Source organism: Heteronotia binoei, chromosome 1, assembly GCF_032191835.1.
Source record: "Heteronotia binoei isolate CCM8104 ecotype False Entrance Well chromosome 1, APGP_CSIRO_Hbin_v1, whole genome shotgun sequence".
Lineage (NCBI taxonomy): Eukaryota > Metazoa > Chordata > Lepidosauria > Squamata > Gekkonidae > Heteronotia > Heteronotia binoei.
The window spans coordinates 247233166-247254410 of NC_083223.1; the positions used below are offsets into that span (position 1 = coordinate 247233166).

Below are 21245 nucleotides of genomic sequence, written 5' to 3' on the forward strand. Positions count from 1 at the left end.
TCCATATTTGAAGCCAAGATAATTTTCTCCTTATTTTTTACCTCAAGTAGTTCTCTGGCCCTCTGCTTGAGAATCAAAAACAAATCTATCCTGCAGGCCGCTTTCTGCACTTATGCCTCTTCTCTGACTGTGGCACTCCCTGTAGTTTAGATTTCATGTCTTTGGGGACAGGACTGGGTGTCCGTAGTCTTGCCCTTTCATCGGAGTTCTGGATTTAGATGGTCTTTTGGTCTCTTCCCAAATGAGATGGACCCTCCAGGGGTTCTGCAGAATTAGCTGTTTACAAGAATAGCTTTGCTCTTTTGGAAGGGGGCCTCTGTTACCCACCCTCTTTAGAGCTAGCTCTCACTTTGAGGAGTCACCCATCTATTCATACCAGTCAGCAATTTCTGCTTCACAGAAGTTAATCATTACGGAAGAGTTTGTGTTGGTTTCTTGCTGCAGCCTCCCTCTTTTGAAGGGAGGAGTTGGGCTAGAATAATGCCTCAGTCATTTACTCTGGCCTCAAACTTTGTGTGCAGCCTTGTGGGGGGGAGGGGAGAGAAGAAGACGAGGCTGAGGAGGGGGTCTGCAGGAATTTGTGTATGTGTTTTTAAAAAATTGCTAGATTAGCTGTTTTAAATTTATCTTGGGATTCTCTCAGGCGTGTGCACGCAAGCCCAGCCGCTCAGCCCTTGACGAGCTCCGCCATTTTAACTGTTTCTGGTTCCTGCATTCTGCTGCCAGGGAGGCTGCCTGCATCAGGAGGGCCCCCACATGCAGGCTCCCCCCCCCAATGTCACAGCTGCAGTGAGGCCCCCAGTGTGTTTTGGTGCACTTAATTTAATTATGCAATTCTGCACAATTAAATATGAACCGCTCGACGTGACGGCAATCTTCTGCCTTGTAATCCCGTCGATCCCGCCTGCTCTTTTTTACTCCAGCATTTGATTAGGCAGCTGTGCTTTTTTTGGGAGAAGCCGGTGCCAACAGAGGCCCAAAAATAGAACACACGAAATGGACCATGCACGTCTCTCTCCCTCTACTGTACATTGCTGTCAGGGCGCCAGGAGCACATGCCGCGACCCCCCTCTCCTGGCTGCACAGAAAGCACCTTTCCCTGCTGTGTCTTCCGCAGCCATTCTAAAGCCAGTAACCAAGAGGACGATGCTGTTTGTTTTGTTTAAACATGCAGCAGCAGAAAGAAGGGAATTGTCCACACCAGCCATCTGCTACCTGGCTGCCTTCCATGCGCTCAGGAGACAGCAATGTATGGATGAAGTGCCTCTTTCATTGCGTTGCCATGATAACAGCCCTGCTTTAGATTTTAGCAGGGGGTTTTATTAACGCTTTGGAAAAGGTTATTAGGCTGCTGAAGTAATAAGCTTTTTTATGGGCCCCTTTATGGGGATTGTTCTTGGATGCTTTACTGTACTACACAACGAAAGGGGACAGGAGGAAGCATAAGGGCCCTTTTTGAAGGCAGAAATTGTGTCTGATGCGCACAGGGGCTGGTTTTCCACCTAGAATAAAAGGTGCCTGCCCAATTAGTCCGGGCTTTATCCCTGCCCTTCCCACCACTCTATGCTTGTACGGATTCACTTCCAAAGTTCATCCGTTTACAGACCACTGGGATGATTTTCAGGGTGCGCCTCCTGGTCCGGGTGGGAGTCTTTGCATGTCAAGGCACAGGGGAGGGCAGTTTCACTGGCTGGAGCTAATCTGGCTGATAAGAGCAGCTGGTCTTTTATTGGAAAATTGCAGGAGATTGCAAAGGATAGAGGCAAAACGGAAATGCATCATGTGTGAGGTTAAGGAAGTGGCACGGCCAGGCCAGAGCCTTGTCCTGGGATAGGAAGCAACTGTTTAGCTCAGGCAGTCCTATCTTGAGGTGAGGAAAGACAATAAGTCTCTGGGCTCCTTGAAGGGCAGTGTGGCATAATGACTGTTGAACTAGGATCTAAAAGACCCACTCAGTCACCCACTGGGTTGACTTCAGACTGACCACACTCTCTCAACCTTGTGGAGATTAATTAGGGAAGGGAAAGAACTGCATATGCTTCCCTGAGTGTTTTGGAGGATAGACAGGATAAAAATGAGATGGATGGATGAGATAGGTCTGGGCGAAGAAACTCTGATGTTTCAGTCGTGTGTCAAGAGAAGGATCACTTCCCAGAGAGCCATGCCCCATGTCTGGTTCCTAATTGAAATAGTTACCCCAGAATAGCTTACGACTGTATAAATTCACACTGAAATAAGGGTACATGTCGGGGAGGGAGGGGGTGGACTGGTTGTGCCACTTGGATTTGGCCATGCCAAATATCTGTGGCTATCCCTGAAGATCAAGGAAAGGTCAGAATGGCACTTTACCTCTGCAGAGTCTCATTCCTGAGTCTGTTTTGTGCTGGAGTGTGGTGCCCATATGTGTGTGGTGAGTATTTGGAGGGGATGCTTGGGTGAGTGCACAAATGTGTTTAACCCTTCCCTGATTGAGCTGCTTTCCCAGCAGTGGAATTTGTGTTGTTTGTTTTTGAATGCACATATTGTGCCTTTTTCACAGTCTAGCCTTTAGGTAGCTGGCAGGAGGGGTTGTAGGTAAGAAAGCAGATAATAAGAGGAAGGGTTTTAGCACCCTCCTCCTGTCTGTTAAGCTCCTCTGCCAGTGCATCAGTCCTATATTAGCATTACCTAGGTAAGATTGGGGAGCCTGTGTTTGCTGCCAGAAGAACCTAAGGAAGCAAATCCCATGGTCCAGAAAGGAAAGAAGAGAAATGGGGTAGGGAAGAACCAGTGGTTCAGCTAGTCTTTGCAAGAGGGCAGAAGTAGCTCCAGAATGTAATGTGAACTGGAGACTCTTAAAAGCTGAGCTACTCATCCCATCGAATAGAAGATTATCACTGTTTTCTTGACAATGTCTAATGGGAAGCCAGCAGTGGGCAGCAAACCACAAAGTGCTATCTGGCTTGGTACAGTGGCCACTCATCCTGCTGAATCTCTCTCCTCTCAGCCCAGTGACAGGTCATAACCTGAGAGCTGAAGAACCCAGAGTGCTACTTCTCTTTGAGAATCCCCTCTTAGCCCTGGAAGGGTTAGTGGTCTGTGCCAATCAGTCCTTGGAGGAATCAAGGTTCCCCTCCCCCATTAAAAATACGCCATTCTGGTAACAGGCCTCAATTGGGAGAGCTGCTGTCAGACTAATAAACACTTATCAAAGTGGACTGCCAATCTAATTCACAAGCAGCTTTCAATATTCAGCATCCTTTTCTGCTACAAATGCATCATCCCTTTATTGGGTTTCAAAAGTATGGACACGTAACTGGCAAAATAGCTGTCTGTCTCTCACTGGTCTTAAAGAACTCTTCCAGTTGAGAAGTTGTAGTTCTTCAGAACTGGCCACCAATGAGCTTGGGGAAAATACATCTACAAGCAACTGACCCCTACAGTCAGGCTTGCTTCTCCCGGGACTAGAATTCTAACTGGGCATCCTCTGTTGGGAGGGTTTTTTCTTTCCTCTTCCTTGCCCCACCCCCACTGATTCCATCAGAGATTTTTCTCTGTGCAGCTTCTTGGTGAAGCCCCGTGAGAATGAAATGTTGTGGCAAGCCGATATTATTTTTAGCGTGACGTCCAAGATGTGTTTTCTGTTCCTAAATTACTCAGAATGCCTTGGGAGTGAGCCAGTCTGGCCCTCTAATGCATTTCAGTTCCCAGTGTCCCCCCATTTCCTTGTCCTGCTCGATGCGCCTCTGCATAGCAAGGTCCCATGAATCTTGGCTAGGGAGGGTGAGCATGCAGGATTATGATATGGCCTGGTTTTATTTTTGTGGCCTTTGAGCCATGGGATGGTCAGCCTGTTGTTCTTCCGTGCTGCAGCTGTGCCAGAATTCAGGTGGTGGAGAATCCAGATTTTTTTGCTTACTCTGCTCATGTAACGGCTGACTTTTTAAGGATACCAGTGTATTTACTTTAAAATGTATGCTCTGCTTGTCACTAATCCACACACACACATAGACACACAGACACACATACACACCCCGGACTGGTTAAAATAAAAAGATAAAAGCCCTGTGGACCTTACCCTCCAGTTACAATCTGAACTACCACAGAATGGCACCTCTCAATCCCACACCAGCCTGGCAGTCTGAAAGGATATGAATGTTGACAGGAACAAAAACTGCTGAGTGCTTCAAGATAGTTGACCGGAGCTCACATTCCCAGCTAAGATAGTCAGTACTGCATTTCGGTGCTGAAACTAGGCCAGAAATCAGACTGCAGAGTCTGGATAATCCATTTCATCTAAGAGACCTTGGAGCTGAGACCTTGCCCAGGAACAGGCTATTAGAATTCAGAGTATTCATAGTAATGTTGGAGGCATCGGGATAATTTCTGAAAAGTGGCACAAAAGCATTCTCTTCCTCAGCAAGGCATACAATGGCTCTGCTGTTAAGAACATAAGAGAAGCCATGTTGGATCCGGCCAGTGGCCCATCCAGTCCAACACTCTGTGTCACACAATGGCCAAAAAACCCAAGTGCCATCAAGAGGTCCACCAGTGCGGCTAGAAGCCCTTCCACTGTGCCCCCCCAGCACAAGAATACAGAGCATCCCTGTCCCAGACAGAGAGTTCCAACAATAAGCTGAGTTAATAGCCACTGATGGACCTCTACTCCAGATGCTTATCCATTCCCCTCTTGAAGCTGTCTATGCTTGTAGCCGCCAACACCTCCTGTGGCAGTGAATTCCACATGTTAATCACCCTTTGGGTGAAGAAGTACTTCCTTTTATCCATTTTAACCCGACTGCTCAGCAATTTCATTGAATGCCTACGAGTTCTTGTATTGAGAGAAAGGGAGAAAAGTACGTACTTCTTTCTCTACCCTCTCTATCGCATGCATAATCTTGTAAACCCCTATCATGTCACCCCACAGTTTACGTTTCTCCAAGCTAAAGAGCCCCAAGTGTTTTAACCTTTCTTCATAGGGAAAGTGTTCCAGACCTTTAATCTTTCTAGTTGCCTTTATCTGCACTTTTTCCAATACTATAATATCTTTTTTAAGGTACGGTGACCAGAATTGTACACGGTATTCCAAATGAGACCGCACCATTGATTTATACAGGGGCATTATGATACTGGCTGATTTGTTTTCAGTTCCCTTCCTAATTATTCCCAGCATGGTATTGGCCTTTTTTATTGCAATCACACACTGTATTGACATTTTCAGTGAGTTATCTAACCTGACTCCAAGATCTGTCTCTTGGTCAGTCTCTGCCAGTTCACACCCCATCAACTTGTATTTATAGCTAGGATTTTTGACCCCAATGTGCATTACTTTGCACTTGGCCACATTGATCCTCATCTGCCACGCTGACGCCCACTCACCCAGCCTCAACAGATCCCTTTGGAGTTCCTCACAATCCTCTCTGGTTCTCACCACCCTGAACAATTTAGTGTCATCTGCAAACTTAGCCACTTCACTGCTTGCTCTCAACTCCAAATCATTAATGAACAAATTAAAGAGAATGGGACCCAGTACTGAGCCCTGTGGCACCCCACTGCTTACCATCTTCCACTGTGAAAATTGCCCATTTATACTCATTCTCTGCTTCCTATTAATCAGCCTGTTTTTGATCCACAAGAGGACTTGTCCTTTTCCTCCATGACTCTTGTTCATATGGTGTAGTGGTTAGATGCTGGACTAGGATCTAGGAGACCCAGGTTTGAATCCCCATCCCTGCAAAGAAGCTTGCTGGATGACCTCAGGGCCAGTTTAAGTCAATTTTGTGCAGTGGTTAAGAGTGGCAGACTCTAATCCAGAGAAGCGGGTTTGATCCTCCACTCCTCCTTCACATGAAGCCAGCTGGTGATCTTGGGCCAGTCACAGTTCTCTCAGAACCCTCTCAGCCCCACCTGCCTCACAAGGTGTCCATTGTGGGGAGAGGAAGGGAAGGTGATTGTAAGCTGCTGTGAGACTACTTTGGGTAGTGAAGGGCAGGGTATCAAACCAAACCTCCTCCTCCTCTATACTCTCTCAGCCTAGTCTACCCCATGGGTTGTTGTGTGGATAAAACATTGGAGAGAAGTAGGTAAGTCGCTTTGGTCCACATTGGGAAGAAAAGTGGGGTATAAATAAAGCAATGAAGTAATAATATAATATCTTGCCAGCCTTCTCTCTGGCACCTTCTGCAACCAGGGAAGAAAAACATTCAGCATGCTGGTTGTCAGCCTCACTCCTCTGAGGACCTTCTTGTTCACATCCAACTGAAAAGTATCCCTCAGGATCAGAGAAGTGTCACCCTTTGTATCTAACTTGTTTGTCCCAAGTCAGAGCAGATGCAAGTGGTTTGGGGTTTTTTTGCAAAGCATAAAGGGAATTGGGCACAGTGAGCTGTCAAGATCTCCCCTCCACACACACGCACACACTATATGCACAGTTTCTACTGACTAGAGTGGAAGCAGACTCCTAAACTTAAAAAAACCCCAAAAAAACAAGTTCTGCTGGGTGACATTGAGCAGATGCAGTGATGGCAGAGAAACAGGGCTTTTAAAAAAATTCAGCTCTCTGGAATAAGCTCTACAATGACCTATGTTATGCTACGTGAGCCACCCTGAGCCTGCTTCAGCGGGGAGGGTGGGATACAAATAAAAGGTTGTTGTTGTTATTATTACAACCTGTAATATTTTTAATTCAGCTACAGCCCTTGCCCTGTCACTTTACCCTTCATCCCACCTTTGCTTTTGAAAAGGGGGGGATGCATTCCACAGGCGTCCAGCATCCGCCACCTACTTCTGTGATTCCATCCTTTGTTTGTCCCCTACCTGGTTCAGCCACTGGGAGTGATGCTTGCTGAGCCATTTTGCTTTGAGTCTCCTCCCTTGATCTGATTCCCCACAGGAAAGCAAGAAGCCACCATCCAGGTATCTCCTAGCATTGAACTGGTGGCCAGCTAAGAAGTGGTCCTAGTCTGGTAACATTAGCCATCACCAGACTGGTTCTTGACCCAGTGAGTATGATTGCAGAGAGATTCACCAGATATCTCTTCCTTTGATTGTTTCACAAAATAGGTGCAAAAAAAATCGTGGAAAGATTGCCATTGGTCTGAAAAGTGTATGTGTTGATATTGTATAAGAACATGTTTACATCTCTTGTAAAGCAGTGTAAAAATCTCATGTGATTTGTCTCTGTAGGGATCTTGCCTCTTGTACCGTGCTGTGAAGCGTAGATAATGTTTGAGCTTTTTTTTCATTTTCTTTTCCTTAAAAGCTTGTCCTGCCCTGCCTTTTGTAAACACAACACTGATGTCTGTCTCAGCATTTAGTTTTCAGAATGGGGTGAGGGACTCATTCTGTTCTCACTGTGGAGAGGACAACATGTGAACTCTTTCTTTGAAATAAAAATCTTAAGTTTTTCAAACCTTCAGTTTTTATTTTGAAAGAAGTTGGCTGTGGAGGGATTTGGCTTCTAGCCTAAAGCTCTTCAACCCATTCTGCCCAATGCTTTTCCTTTTCCTTCTCCTTCTATATTGATGTTTTCTCCTAGATGCCTTTGCTCTCCTTTTGCATAGCTTTTTGTCACAGACAAAACCTTGAAGGTTTTCTTCACTGGCTTCTACTTGTTCCTCACCTAACTTAATTCCAAGTTTCCCTACTTCCATCTTTCTCAGGGGCTTTTAACCCTTTAGTTTTTCCCTTTTCCTTGATTACCTGACATAAACTTGAACTTTTTTGTTCCTTTATTCATAATACTATAACTTGCATTTTTAAAATATAACTTGAATTTTGATGTGCAGATACTGCATTTGCTCAAATGCAAGATTAGGTTTTTATGTCACACACACACCAAAAAAGTTATACAGGTTACAACCAATGTTCCCTCTAGGCTGTGGAGTCTTGTGAGCAAAATTTCTACTTTGTGAGCTACTGGCATTAAAGTTGTGAGCTACTGCATAAATTAGTGTGATCTGGGGTCATCCTTCCTAAGCTAAGACAAAAATGTGTGAGCTGGAGGCTAAAAATCTGTGAGATAGCTCACACTAACTCACCTTAGATGGAACACTGGTTACAGCTACATCCAGTAATAACTTTTGTGTGTGTTTATAACATGTGGGGGGAGTAGTCTTCCATTCAGGGTCTTTTTCATTTCCAGTAAGTAATGGTAGAGCTTGAAGTCGCTAAATGAAGTTGATGGGCCGATAGATTTGAGTCTAGCTGGAAGTGCATCATTATGTATAGTTAACTTCACGGTCACAAAGATGAGTACTGTTGGCCATTAGCTTGTGGTTTCATTAAAAAAGAACAAGACAAATTCATGAAAAACAGATGGGTCTCTCAACAGCTGTTAGCCATGATGATATGATAAAACCTCCCTGTTAAGAAAGAGTGCACCTCTGAACACCATTTTCTGGTTTGGAGGAGGGGGACAGTAGAGGAAGGGGATTGCTTTCATTCCCTGTTTGTGGGCTTTCCAGAGGTGTGTGGTTGGCCACTGCATGAAATAGAATGCTGGACTAAATGTATCCTTTTCCATAGGGTTTTTTCTGTTCTTAACTCCCCCCCCCCCATATGTTGTCAAAGGCTTTTCCGGGCTGTATGGCCATGGTCTTGGCATTTTTTTCTGTTTGTCATCAGAATGTTGTTTTTCTGTGAGCTGATTCAGTTCATTTGGAAAGGGGGTGTGGCTCAGTTGACTATAACTGCTCTGCACGCAGAATTTATGTAGTTAGAAAATTCCAGCACTGCCTCTCCTGGGAACCTTGCTGAAGAGGCTTATAAAATAAAGCAGCTTATAAAGTAAAACATAATGAAGACATAAAACACCAGAAGGCCAGGTACAAGTGTTTTCCACAGAGGAACTGCTGCTGTGGCCGCCAGTACACTGCAGCAGAAATGGGGCTTCCTTGCCCCAGTCTTCTAGCTGTGGCTATTCGCTGATCCCTGCACCACTGGGACTTTTTCAGGGTGGTTGTTTTTCTAATCAGCAATTGAGTGTTGTTACAACAGTTTTTTTGTATCAAATTTTCTGAATTTTCAACTTTCATTATTTTAAAAAGTAAGTCTCTATCCTCTTTTGTTGTGGAGGTATAAGGGGAAAGGCATGACAAAAGGGGATAGAGACTTGATTTAAAAATGGAAGCTAGGGGTGAAGAGAATCTGATACACAGATGGTTATGACATTATAATGATATATCAATACTCAGTCACCATTTTGTTTTAAAAGCGCCCCTGTTGTGTGTGGGGTGTTTATGTGGGTACTCTGTGGGCTAGGACAGGGGAAATGGCTGCTGTGTGGGCAGAATGGAAAAATCCAGACTTTCACACCCACCTGGAAGTGAGCCAGGCTTTGCTGGGATTTTCCCAAACCTTCACAGTAAAGAGATTTGGGAAAGTTCAAAGAAAAGCCACAGGTAACTCAGGAGGTACACAAAAACTTATACACTATCTTTTCTGAAGGCTCCTGTTGTGAATTTCTCAACACTTCATCCCATCTTGTTCAGGGTGGGGTTGTCAAGTGAGGCTATCTATTGCTGTTATGTGGCCTCCTCTTTTCAACCTGTCCAAGGATGAGAGGCCCTGCTATAGCTAAACTGCTATTGCCAGCAAAATCCTTGCTTTGGGAGCAGGTTTCACTTGCTACCATGACTCATAACTCACCACAGTCACAAAGGAAGGGAAAATATCCTTTATGCCAGACCTACAAAAGGTTTAATTGACTAAATGTAACCTCTTCTACCTACTTAGGGGATTCTTACCTACTCCCTCTTAAGTAAGAGGCAGGCTGAAAGTGGAGGGAGTTCTGAAAGACCCCAAACCCCAGATCACTGGGAGGGACTAAGGTGAAGCACGATTTGGAACAGAAGGGGACCGGAAATCAGTGGGAAGCTCTCTCCTGAATTACAATGCCATTTGCTGCATCCCACTTCTCCCAGTATGTTCCTTTGCCGAAGCTGCACTCTGTGAACGGAGGTCTGTTGAATGGTGCCATCATGCACGCAGCTAAGAAAGCTACTGCCAGCTCTCCAGCTTTTTCCATAGTGCTTTCCTCCCTCATGGAATGGCCTTCTTGAACCTGTCAGGGAGGCCCCCTCGTTTTGTTCCTTTTCCATAGGCTTTGCAAGGCTGAATAAGTTAGATGGGCTTTTTAAACAAAGGAATAGGTGCTCTAACTGGTTTGTTGAGTTGGGGTTTAGGGCTAATTTTATCATCTGTGCTGTATGATAAAAGAAGTTTTTTTTAAATTACTTTTAGTTCACATTGGGGTGCATTCAACCATACAGTTCCTCCAACTGAACAGCATTTCTGTTTGCAGAAGAGCAGGCAGCAGTCCTTCCCCCCCGCCGCCCAAGCAGACATCTACTTTGCCTCCTGTGCTATTTCCTCAAGAACAAAATAGGGAGGATGGCTTATTGGGCTGAATCTGGAGGGGGGCAAACAGGGAAGTGCATGGATGGTTAGATACATCCCACTGTGACCTCTCCCAAAATAAAGAAAGATGGAGGTTTAAGTCTTGAAATGCCCTCCCCTTAGAAAGCCATCCTAATCAGGATTGCCAGGTTCCTCCTTCCCCAGCCATCAGCAGGGGTTAGGGGGGTAGGATCATCAGATCTAAGCTGGGAAACTCCTGGAGATTTGGGGTTGGAGCTTGGGGAGGATGAGGACCTCAGTGGGGTACAATGCCATACAGTCCACCCTTTAAAGCATCCATTTTCTCTAAGAGAAATGATCTCCGTAGCCTGTAAATGAGCTGTAATTCCATGGGATCCCCAGGTCCCACCTGGAGGCCGGCATCCCTAATACCGGGAAACAAAATGTAGCAGACAACCTTTAAGAGCAGCAGTGTATGTGACAGATGTGGGCTCACTCCACCAAGAATTTCTCCTGTGATATGTTCCATTGAAATGAAGGAGAGCAGGAAAACTGCTCCATGTTAATTAGTGCCATTTGGATTTTTGGAAGCCAGAATGCCTTGGGACTAATCCTGCATCCCATATAAGTGGCAAATGGAATGGAAAGCGCAGGAACACACACACGCCCTTACCATCCTTCTTACCTGTTAAGTACACAAGCGCTCTCCATCTGGACTGTAGCTCTCCAGCTTTTCCTCTGGTGTTATGGGAAGTGCTCTGTAGTAATGGAATTTCTTTTTCAACTTCCAAGTGACGGTGGAGGGATAGAGTTTATTTGGCCTCCAGTCAGTAGCTGAAGTCACACATTGGTCTTGAGACTGCAGAATTTTAAAAAAACTTTAAAAAAAACAGCCAAGTTGTCTGTAAAATCGAATTCTATCAATCTAAAGAAAAATAACCCAAGTTTAGCTTCCCACATGGTTTCTCCCCCACATTGCTGCCATCATGCTGCTAACACATTGATGCCCACCTTTTCACCAGACTTCGCACCCTGGTAGTGGTGTGCTAAGAACTGCTGCTTTTAGCCAAGTCTGCATGTGGTTCTTTACCCCTCCAGAAGCACTAGTTTTTCTATAACCCAACAGCAGAATTAAATCTGCTTCTATGTGGAATTAAATCTGGTTCTTAGTTGGGGAAAGGGGGAACTGTAATGGGGGGTGGGGGGGACATAGCTGCTCAGAATGGAGAAACAGTCAAACTGTGTGGAAGTCCCAGGGAGTGGATGGAAGGCTCATCATAATAGCAAACTTGCTGAAACAAAGCCAGTCCAGAGTCTGTTCAGCATCTGAATGCAAAACCTCCTGGGTCCATGATGGAAGAAAGGAGAGAGATATAAATTGGATGAAGACATAATAAATACATGCTATTGCAATATAAGATGTAGTTTGGTTTTTCAAGACTCAGTGGAAAAGACAATTATGGTAGGAAACACTGAAGGCAGTAAGAAGAGAGGAAGGCCCAGCATGAGACGGATAGACTCAGTAAAGGAAGCCCTTGGTTTGCAAGACCTCACCAAGGCTGTTAATGATAAGGCATTCTGGAGGTCATTATTCTGTAGGGTTGCTATAAGTTGGAAGTGACTTGATGGCATGGAGTTTGGTCCTTAGCGCTGACATCCTGGTTGTTGATCCTGATTAGTTTCTGAGACTACAACTTGGACCCAGCTTGGACTTGGCAGGCTGGTTTTACATCCAGGTCTCCGGGATGTGTCATTCTCTCTCCCACCCTCCAGTTCTCCACCTGCCAGTATTTCTGCCTGTCTCCCTCTTTGTCTAATCTGATCTTACTTCCTTAGGCTTGAGGTCAGCTGACCAGTAGAGCTGAAAAATAGGTGGCCTGGAGTCCTGCTCTTGGCTAGGGTTCCCAGATCTTATCTTTCAATGGTTTTGGATTTATCTCATGCATTTTGGAGTACCTTGTTTCTGCTCTATGGCTCTGGAGTCATGCCCCAGTGTAGAGTTACCCCCAGGTATCTTCTCCCACAGTTTTGCAACTGAACATAGCTTGAGCTTACAAAGAATCTGAGGCAGGCATGGTATTGATATGTGTTAGTTTGTGTGCATGTGTAAGAGTGTGCTATGCAGATAGTTAATAACATAGCTGCACCTGGCCGCAAGTATGTCAGTCCCAGGCCGCGTAAGGTTTTAAAGGTCAATACCGAAACCTTGAAGCGGATTCGGTCCTCAATTGGTAACCAGTGCAATGTGCACAGCATCAGCCGACTGCCTGCCCGTAAAGGCAGTCCAGTTACTAGCCGTGCATCCGCATTTTGCACCAGTTGGAGTTTCCAAATCAGCCTCAGGGGCAAGCCTGCGTAAAGCGAGTTACAGTAGTCCAATCTGGAAGTGACCGTTGCATGGATCACTGTAGCTAAGTCATGGGGGGGGGGGGGGTCAGATAAGACGCTAGCTGTTTGACCTGCCAAAGAGGCATCCAAACAGTGCCATTGTTGGTTCTGTCATTCGAAACCTTTGAATCACAGTGAATTGCCTTTAGAGGCTTGTGTGGGCCTGCAGGTAGAAAAAAAGGCATGAAAACTATAGGAGCCAACTTCTCTCCATTGTGTTCCTGCTTCTTGCCAAAGGAGTCCCAAGAGAATCCTTGTTGTTTTGCTTGATCTCTTTCCCCGGGTAGAGCTGGGACCTGTAGGGAGAGCTGGTGCAATGGCTAGTAGTGTTTCATTTCAAAATCTGCAGTGCTACTCACATTTTTCTGGGAAAGCATGATATAGAGCATTAGACTAGGATCTGGGGGACCCAGGTTCAAATCCTCCCTCTACCATGAAGCTCACTGGGTGATTCTGGTCAGTCACACATCCTCAGCCTCATGTACTACACAAGGAGAGGAAAACAGTGTATGCTATCCCGAGCTCCTTGGATGAAAGCTGGGATGCAGGTTAATTAAATTAATTGCTGTCTTTCTTCCTTACCAAAGAATATGGCTTCTCTAATATTGATGGAAGGGGAGGGTGTATTGGAAAAGGATGCATGTGGGGGTGGATAAGAAGCTTTCTTTTAAGGTGTGTCAGAATCCTGCTCTGGGATTGTCAAAACATTGTTTTTCTCTCTGTTCAGTTAAATTACCTTCAGTTAATATACTGCATATATTACCTTGTAACTCTCTTGTATGGGAGGAGGGGGATTGTCTCCTGTAAAGGATTTGAATGCCAGAATCCAGCATGAGAGGAGGAGGAAAATTTTAAAAAATTATTTGGGGGAGGGGACCTATCCAAAAGTATATATGCAGACTTTAAAATATAATTCTTCTGCCTAATGATGGATCATTTGACAGTCATATAAATTGTACACCAACACCAACTCTAAATAATATTCATACCAGCTTTCTCTTGGTGCTAAGATCATAGTCTCAGTCTAATGATCATGCACTGACGTCCCAAGGTAAAACCACAGGAACAAGGCTGGGACATTTGTCATAACTGGAGGGCTTAAAGTGTGAGGATTCCCTTCCTTTGCAATACAGAAGCACAGAGTCAGGTAGAGCTTTTCTGATACATTTCCACATTCAGAGGCAGTCAAATTCTGAATACCAGAGCCAAGAGGCAGTATCAGGGGAAGGCCTTGGCCTCTATTTCCTGGTGTTGGCCCTCTGTAGTAATGGGTTGGCCATAGTGTAAGACCACTGGTCTGATCCAGCAGGGCTGTTCTTACACACATCATTTTTTATGGAAACTGGGCAATTGTACATCTTCTGCCATTTCTGGAGTGGCCCAGAGAGAAGCCTCAGCTGCTGTGATATACTTTGCACATTGCCTGTTTCTTCTTGTGAGCACTGCAGCAATTGACGTGAATTCAGGGATTGCTCGCACAATTCTTATCAAAGGATGACAAACTATTTGTCTGTTACTGGATGGCCAGGACCCCAGCTTCAGATCATGAAACAGCAGGCCTCAGATTCAGTGGGAGCTCTCAAGAGCACAACTCCTGAACCTTTCTGAGAGTTCCTCCTCCTCCTTCTGAGAGTTCCACCTCCTTGTCCATTGAATAGTATTGCAGCCACATAACAATCCCTGGATGAGCTCCACCACCTATTTTTCTACAAAACAATCCCTATGAAACAATTAATGTGAATCTGCCACAACAGACTAGAGGAGACTAAGCTGCTGACTTGCAGTGATGGCCACTTAAACTATCAGCTGTTACTCAGCCAGGCAACCTGGGATGATGGACATTGGCATGACTTGACCCAAAGGTTCCCCCTCTTTCCAAAGCATTGTGAAATACCGGGAAGGGCATATTCCTTTCTCCAAAGTACTGTCTCTTTTTGTGTGGTCATCGGCTTGAGCAACTTCAGATAGAGCTGGATTCAGTTATCAATGCAGTTATGAGCAAGAGAAGTTTTGCTGGTTTTGAGCTGGACCCTTGGACCTGCACCCGGCTAGCCGAGGAGGAGGAAGAAGACAATGACATTGGTTTATATTCCGCCCTCCACTCTGAATCAGAGTCTCAGAGCAGCTCAAAATCTCCTTTATCTTCTCCCCCACAACAAGCACCCTGTGAGGTGGGTGGGGCTAAGAGAGCTCTCACAGCAGCTGCCCTTACTAGGACAGCTTCTACAAGAGCTGTGGCTGACCCAAGGCCATTCCAGCAGGTGCAAGTGGAGGAGTGGGGAATCAAACCCAGTTTTCCCAGATAAGAGTCCACGCACTTAACCTCTACACCAAACTGGGGCAGTTGTGGAATTGCGTGGCAAGTGCAAAGGCTAACATATGGTTTGTTGGTCATTTATATGCTGCTTTTCCATACATAAAACACAAATTCTGGATTAAAACGCATTTTCAGGTCATAGTACTTTAAAGCAAGATACGTGTCTCTGTAGCTTCTAGTCCAAAGAACACTGAAACACAGTTATGACACAAAACCAAAAGGCCCCTGGGGGAAAAAAGTCTTTACTGCATCCTAAAAGTGAACAAATTGAAGAGAGTCTTGCTGACCCACAGAAAGCTCCTCCTGAAGAGCCAGAGTGGACTGAAAATGTGCTCTGTCTAGTCAAAGATGTCTGTACCTGTCGAGTGAGAGGCTCTGACAGGATATGCTATTCTGGGGACATGACCAGATGCTGGGGGTTGTATAGGAGAGAGTGTTGTATAGGAGAGGATTTATATTCCGCCCTCCACTCTGAATCAGTCTCAGAGCAGCTCACAATCTCCTTTATCTTCTCCCCCACAACAAACACCCTGTGAGGTGGGTGGGGCTGAGAGAGCTCTCACAGCAGCTGCCCTTACAAGGACAGCTTCTACAAGAGCTGTGGCTGACCCAAGGCCATTCCAGCAGGTGCAAGTGGAGAAGGTGGTCCCAGGTTGTAAAGAACCTGGGTCTAGTCTGGCAAAGCCCACTCTGCTCCCCTCAGGTCCAGCTGTCTTGGTACAGCCCTCACCATTCATCTTGCAAAGCTGTGTAAAAGCTGACTTCATTTCACCTCCGTGGGTATTGCTGCTGGATTCCTTCTGCTCCAGTGACGGCATGGTTTCCATAGCAGCCAGGGGGAAGGCCTGTTCCTAAAAAAAAAAAGGAAGAAGAAGAAAGGAAAGAAAAGGATAAAGGCCAGACGAAATGGCACAAACTGAATAAGGGAGGATGTGCAGGGGCTGTAAATTTTTAATGGGGTAATTATGGTATTAGTCATGAGTGTTCTGCCCCAGACAGCCACAAGCACGTAGGAGAACACAGAGACACAAATAAGCTAAAGTGTCTTCACGTAGCCAAGTAAGGGCAGCATTGTGATGCAGAGGGGAGCTCTGCTGTTGTCTTAGTGTTTCCTGACTGAGGCCACTTTCCAGTGATGGTGAGATTTCCAGTCAATGGGCAGTAGAAGCCGCTGAGTCCAGATGTGCAAGGCCCCACATGGCTCTTTCCCCTTCCTTCTCCCATCTCACCTCCAGGTGCTTTTACAGAATATCCCTCAGAAAGTAACTACTTGGCAGGTGGGCGGGCTGTGGGCGTATTTGTATACAAACATCAGCTTGTTCTTTCATAGTTCTTGTTGCGCATACCCACCTTTCCTGTGCACTCAAGGCATCTTGATGGGTAAGACACTGTTAGACTGCATATGGCTTCTGTTAGGGCTTACATCCACTGGTGGTTCACCTGCTGTGCTGAATACGTAAAGGTGCTTCATAGAGAGCCAGGTTGTTGGTCCAGTCAGCCTGTTTTTACTGGCAGCAGCTCTCCTCCAGTGTCTCAGGCAGAAAAGAGGCCTTTCCCAGCCCTGCTTCCTGAGTGCCTTCAAGGGGAGATGCTGGAGCTGAACTTGGGACCTTACAGGCAATTGCATATGCTCTACCACTTGAGCCGACGTGCATAATTGATCTCTTGCAGTCTGCACCGGACCGAGCACGTGCCCATCTTCTCCACAGTCTTGGGTTGTTTCTGTACCTTGGTAGGCACAGTGTTGTCAAGCACAAATTGTTTCTGGGTAAAACAATGCCATTTACCCCCACCTTTTCCTATTGGTGGGGGGAATCCGTGTGCAGCCAAAGCCCTTCTGTGTTCTCCCGTCTAAAACATTTTTGCTTATGCAAACTCAGTCTATATCCCAGCCTTTCTCCCATGTATCTTTGCACCCTCTCTCAAATCTTGCTGAAGATTTCCTTCCCTAGAATCTGTTCAGGTGTGATGTGAATGCCCCTGGAGAATGCCTTGTGAAATTCCACTTAGGCAGCATTTAATGCCAATTGTACATGTGTTATACCTTTGGGAGATGGTACTAATTTCTGCTAGGAGAACTCCTTACACGCTGAAAGGTTTAGCAATGAAAATGTATTGTTGGAAGATGGTTGTGGTGCCGCACAGGAAACAGTCTAAATGTCTATGATACCCTAAAATGCACACTCATTTGGTATCTGAAAGCAGATTAATTCCTGCAGCATTAAATTCCAATTTTTAGCCACCATTGAGCAGTGTGGATCAGTCAGGGGTATTTTATTCTGGTGAGACATGATAACTGGATTGCAGTGTGTGTGGGGGGGACTTTATGCCAATGGGAAATTTGCTGGTGCAGATGTGAGGCACTCTTGGTAACAGCTCCTGTTTCTTGGTAACAGCTCCTGATGCCTTTAAAAGAGGCGATGAGTCTCCTCTTGTTGGCAAAGCACTGATTCATGCAGCCATTTCAGCAGGGCAGTGACTTTGTGCTGAATTCAGTCATACTGCGGCTCCTTCAGCATGCTCTTCTTGCAGGTGACTGCCATAGTGATGGTTTTACTCGCCATTCTCTGTGGCCAATTTGGTTTCCTCTGAACAGCTGAGGAGATGGGATGAAAGTGTAGAGGGTGCAGGGAAGGTGAAGATTGTTGGAGAGGATTGTCTGTTTTCTTCCATCCCTTGAGGCATTGGCTGTTTACTTTCATTATGAGTCCCACTGCTCAGGAAGGCTTGCATCTTATCTGTTCTCCAGCCCCTCTGTCATTTCAAGGTGGGAACCACCTGCCAACCCCAAGATCTTGCCCATTTCCCTGGAATATGAGGTGGATGCCACACTGAGAAACAGCCCTGAAGAGCCACAGATCAAACAGTCACATGTGGTTCCCACAGCTCTCCCTGCCCTAGCCAGTACTTAAGGGAGCAAATTTCTTGTTAGAGCCAATTTTGCCTCAGGATTTGTCAGTCAGATTATTAGAGAATCTATTGGGGGGGGGGGGGGGAAGGTTTCTGACAGTTGCCATTTTGCTTGTTTGGAAACACTGTTTAAATGGAAGAGTATCAACTAAACTGGGCTGTATGTCTTATTCTAGGCCCAGGCTGCAAGTTCTCCACACACCTCCCCCACGCACGGGGCTGGCCGGTCAATGCCTATGCCAGTCAGGTCAACATCTGCAGGCTCCACCCCAACTCACGTACCCCAAGATTCACTTGCTGGCGTTGGTGGAGATGTTCAGGAAGCATTTGCACAAGGCAAGTAAATTATCATATGAAATAATTTAGGTACTGACTGTTTCTTGAGGGTATCTTCCACTATCAGTGCCCTACTGCTTATTTGTTGTAATGTATGTGAACATTCTGTTGGGTGGGAGAACAGTAGAATAGAGGAAATCAGTGTTGCTATTATGTGAGCTATTTGGATTTAAATGTAGCACAGGAATTTCATGGAGGGTGGGGGAAGAGCTTGAGAAATGTGAATTAACCCCCTCCCCATCTCGTGGGTGTCAGACGCAGACAAAATGGCAGGTGACTTCATAGCACAAAACTTCATCTGAGGACAGGCTGCTAGTTCCACCCTTGCAGAAACAAAAAGATGGTTATCCTACATGAACTGTAACCAAAGGCATTGGAACAGTCCATTTTAATGATAAACAAGGACTTGATGCCTAGGATTGTTTTCAAAAAGGAGTGTTATGTAAATGTTCACATGAAAAAAAGCTGGTTAATTTGGATACTCTACCAAATAACTGATCAAACTGGAGATCCACACAGAACTCAGTAACAGCGGGTGGGTCTGTTTTCATAAAAAACCTTCACCAGGAGCCAACTTAGAATGAGCCTTAGCAGTCTATGTATTTTGTGATATTTTTTTTTCTTTATAACATGAAATTCCATGTTACCCATGCTTAGCACATTGGATGGGTATGATATATATTTTATAGAAGTCCATCTTGCACTAACTGGTGTATGGTTCCAAAAAACACTAATAACTGCAGTCACAGTCCTGCAGCATCTCCATGCTGATAACAGGACTGAGTTTTTAAGGTACCCAGTGCTTTAGTCCTGAAGAAGAGAATACCCTTTAACAGTTCAGTGTTGCTGTCAACACTGAGATCCTGCAGGATTGTTACTGCATTTGTTAGCGATTATTAGGAAAGGGATGGACTATAAAAAGGTCGATATAACAGCCCTGTGTAGATCTGTGGTGCAGCCTCATTTGGAATACTGTGAACAATTTTGGTCAGCATGTCTCAGAAAGGACATCACAGAGCTGGCAAAAGTACAGAGGAGAGAAACCAAGATGATTAGGCGGTTGGAGCACCTTCCCTGTAAGGAAAGGCTAAAGAATTTGGAACTTTTCGGTTTAGAAGAGAGACAATTGAGGGGGAGGGGGCATGATAGAGGTTTTTAAAATTATGCATAGGGTGGAGAGAGTTATCAAAGGAAACAATTTCTTCCTGTTCCCAGATAGTTGAATTTGAGGGCATCCAATGAAGCTGATGGGCAGTACATTCAGGGCAGACAAAAGGAAATATTTATTTACACAGAAAGTGATTACAATGTGGAATTTGCTGCCCGAGAATGTAGTGGATAAGTCTATCGATGGCCATGCTGACTGAGGAGAACCTCCACATTCAGAGGCCCTAAAACTCTGACTCCCAGGATGCAATATAATGGATAGACCTCGGCCTCTAGGTGGAGCTGGTTGGACACTGTGCGAGACAGGATCCTGGACAAGATGAACCACTGGTCTGATCCAGCAAGGCTCTTCTTATGTTTACAAGTGTTTTTGCGCACAAGAACTGAACGTTGGAAGGTCTGTGGTTACAGTCTCTTATGGCAGCTGTAGGACCGGATGTTTTTCCAGTTTTAATTTTGCATGTGTGTATGCACACACTGTGTGCCTGCAGAGAAAAACCTATTGATACTGGGGTAGGGTGGCAATTTGTATGAGGGAAAACAGTTGAAGGAGAGGACAACTTTTCCCTGCATAGACCCAATCACTCACTTAGGCAGTCTGAGCAACATCTGTTGCTAGTGCCTTCCGCTTATAGGATTCAGACCTCCTTGGTGTGATGCAGAGCCTTCTCAGCTGTGGCTCCAATATAGGATTCGAGAAGCCTCCACGTTTGCTGTCTTTTTGGAAGCTACATAAGGCAGAGCTCTTCATTTGTACTGGATACTCCTTAGAATGATTATTTTTTGTCACTTGTTCTTCTCATGCTGGCTTTATTGCCATTTGTAATGTTGTGATATCATTGGGAGAGATTTTACTGTTTTTGATGCAGTAGCCACCTTGAACAAAGGCTGGGTATAAATATTTTAATAATTGTAAAGAAATAAAAATAACCCATCCATCCCTCCTTCAGTGCTGTAGCCCCATTCCAAGTGTGCCCACTTTATGGCTGCTTTTAGCCTTTTAAGAAACTCTGAAAAATCTCAGTAATCTCTCCCAGCTCATGTCTGATATAGAGCAAGCCGGAATGTAAGGTACACAGAAACTTCAGAGTTCAACGTAACCCCCAGCCATTAGTAGGGATGCTTTTTACAAACTTGGAAGTTTCCTAAGGAAACTAAATAAATAAAATGTAGTAAAAATGGATAGTTCCAATTATGTGCTTTATTGGAATGATTTATTTATTTCATTTATAGCCCACTTTTCTCCCCAACAAGGACTCAAAGTGGCTTATGGTATTTTCCCTTTCTCTGCTCTGTCCCCACAACTCCCCTGCGAGGTAGGTTGGGCTGAGAGGGTGTGACTGGTCCAAGGTCACCTAGCAAGCTTCCATGGCAGATGTGAGGAACTGAACGTGGGTCTGCCAAACCCCTAGTCTCATCTTCTAACCACTGTGCCACTCTGTAGCTCTTCTCTCCATTACTTGTTCTTTTTGGGTAGCAAAGTTTGGGTAGCAAAGAGTCAGTTTTCCATCTTGGATAGTGGCCCTTCCTGTTAGGAGGATTAGTGGTGAGCGCTGGGCTAGCCTGGCATCCACAAGCAGGCAGGCAGAGTCTGGGCAGCCAGGAACCAGTCAGAAAGATACAATTTCTGGCTTGTCTAATGAGCACTAGTGCAGGTAGAGGAACTGAGGGGCCGCTGTCACACCACCCTGGTGCTCTGCTTTTTGCATTGTGCCGGCAGGGCTCTCTGAATGTTCTGGAATGAACATGGCCAGGAAGCAAGTGGCTTACAGGTGGCTCAGCACGCTGG

The 21245-nt window shown here is 45.4% G+C and overlaps 1 protein-coding gene across 4 annotated transcripts in view; it reads left to right on the forward strand.

The window, feature by feature from the left end:
* Positions 1 to 21245, forward strand: part of DTNB (dystrobrevin beta) — a 178728-nt gene that overhangs the window by 145034 nt on the left and 12449 nt on the right. For all 4 annotated transcript variants that reach the window (XM_060250860.1, XM_060250852.1, XM_060250868.1 and 1 more), the window contains one exon: positions 18130 to 18289. In XM_060250860.1, coding sequence (XP_060106843.1) covers positions 18130 to 18289 — 160 coding nt within the window. The remainder of the gene's footprint in view (positions 1 to 18129; positions 18290 to 21245) is intronic.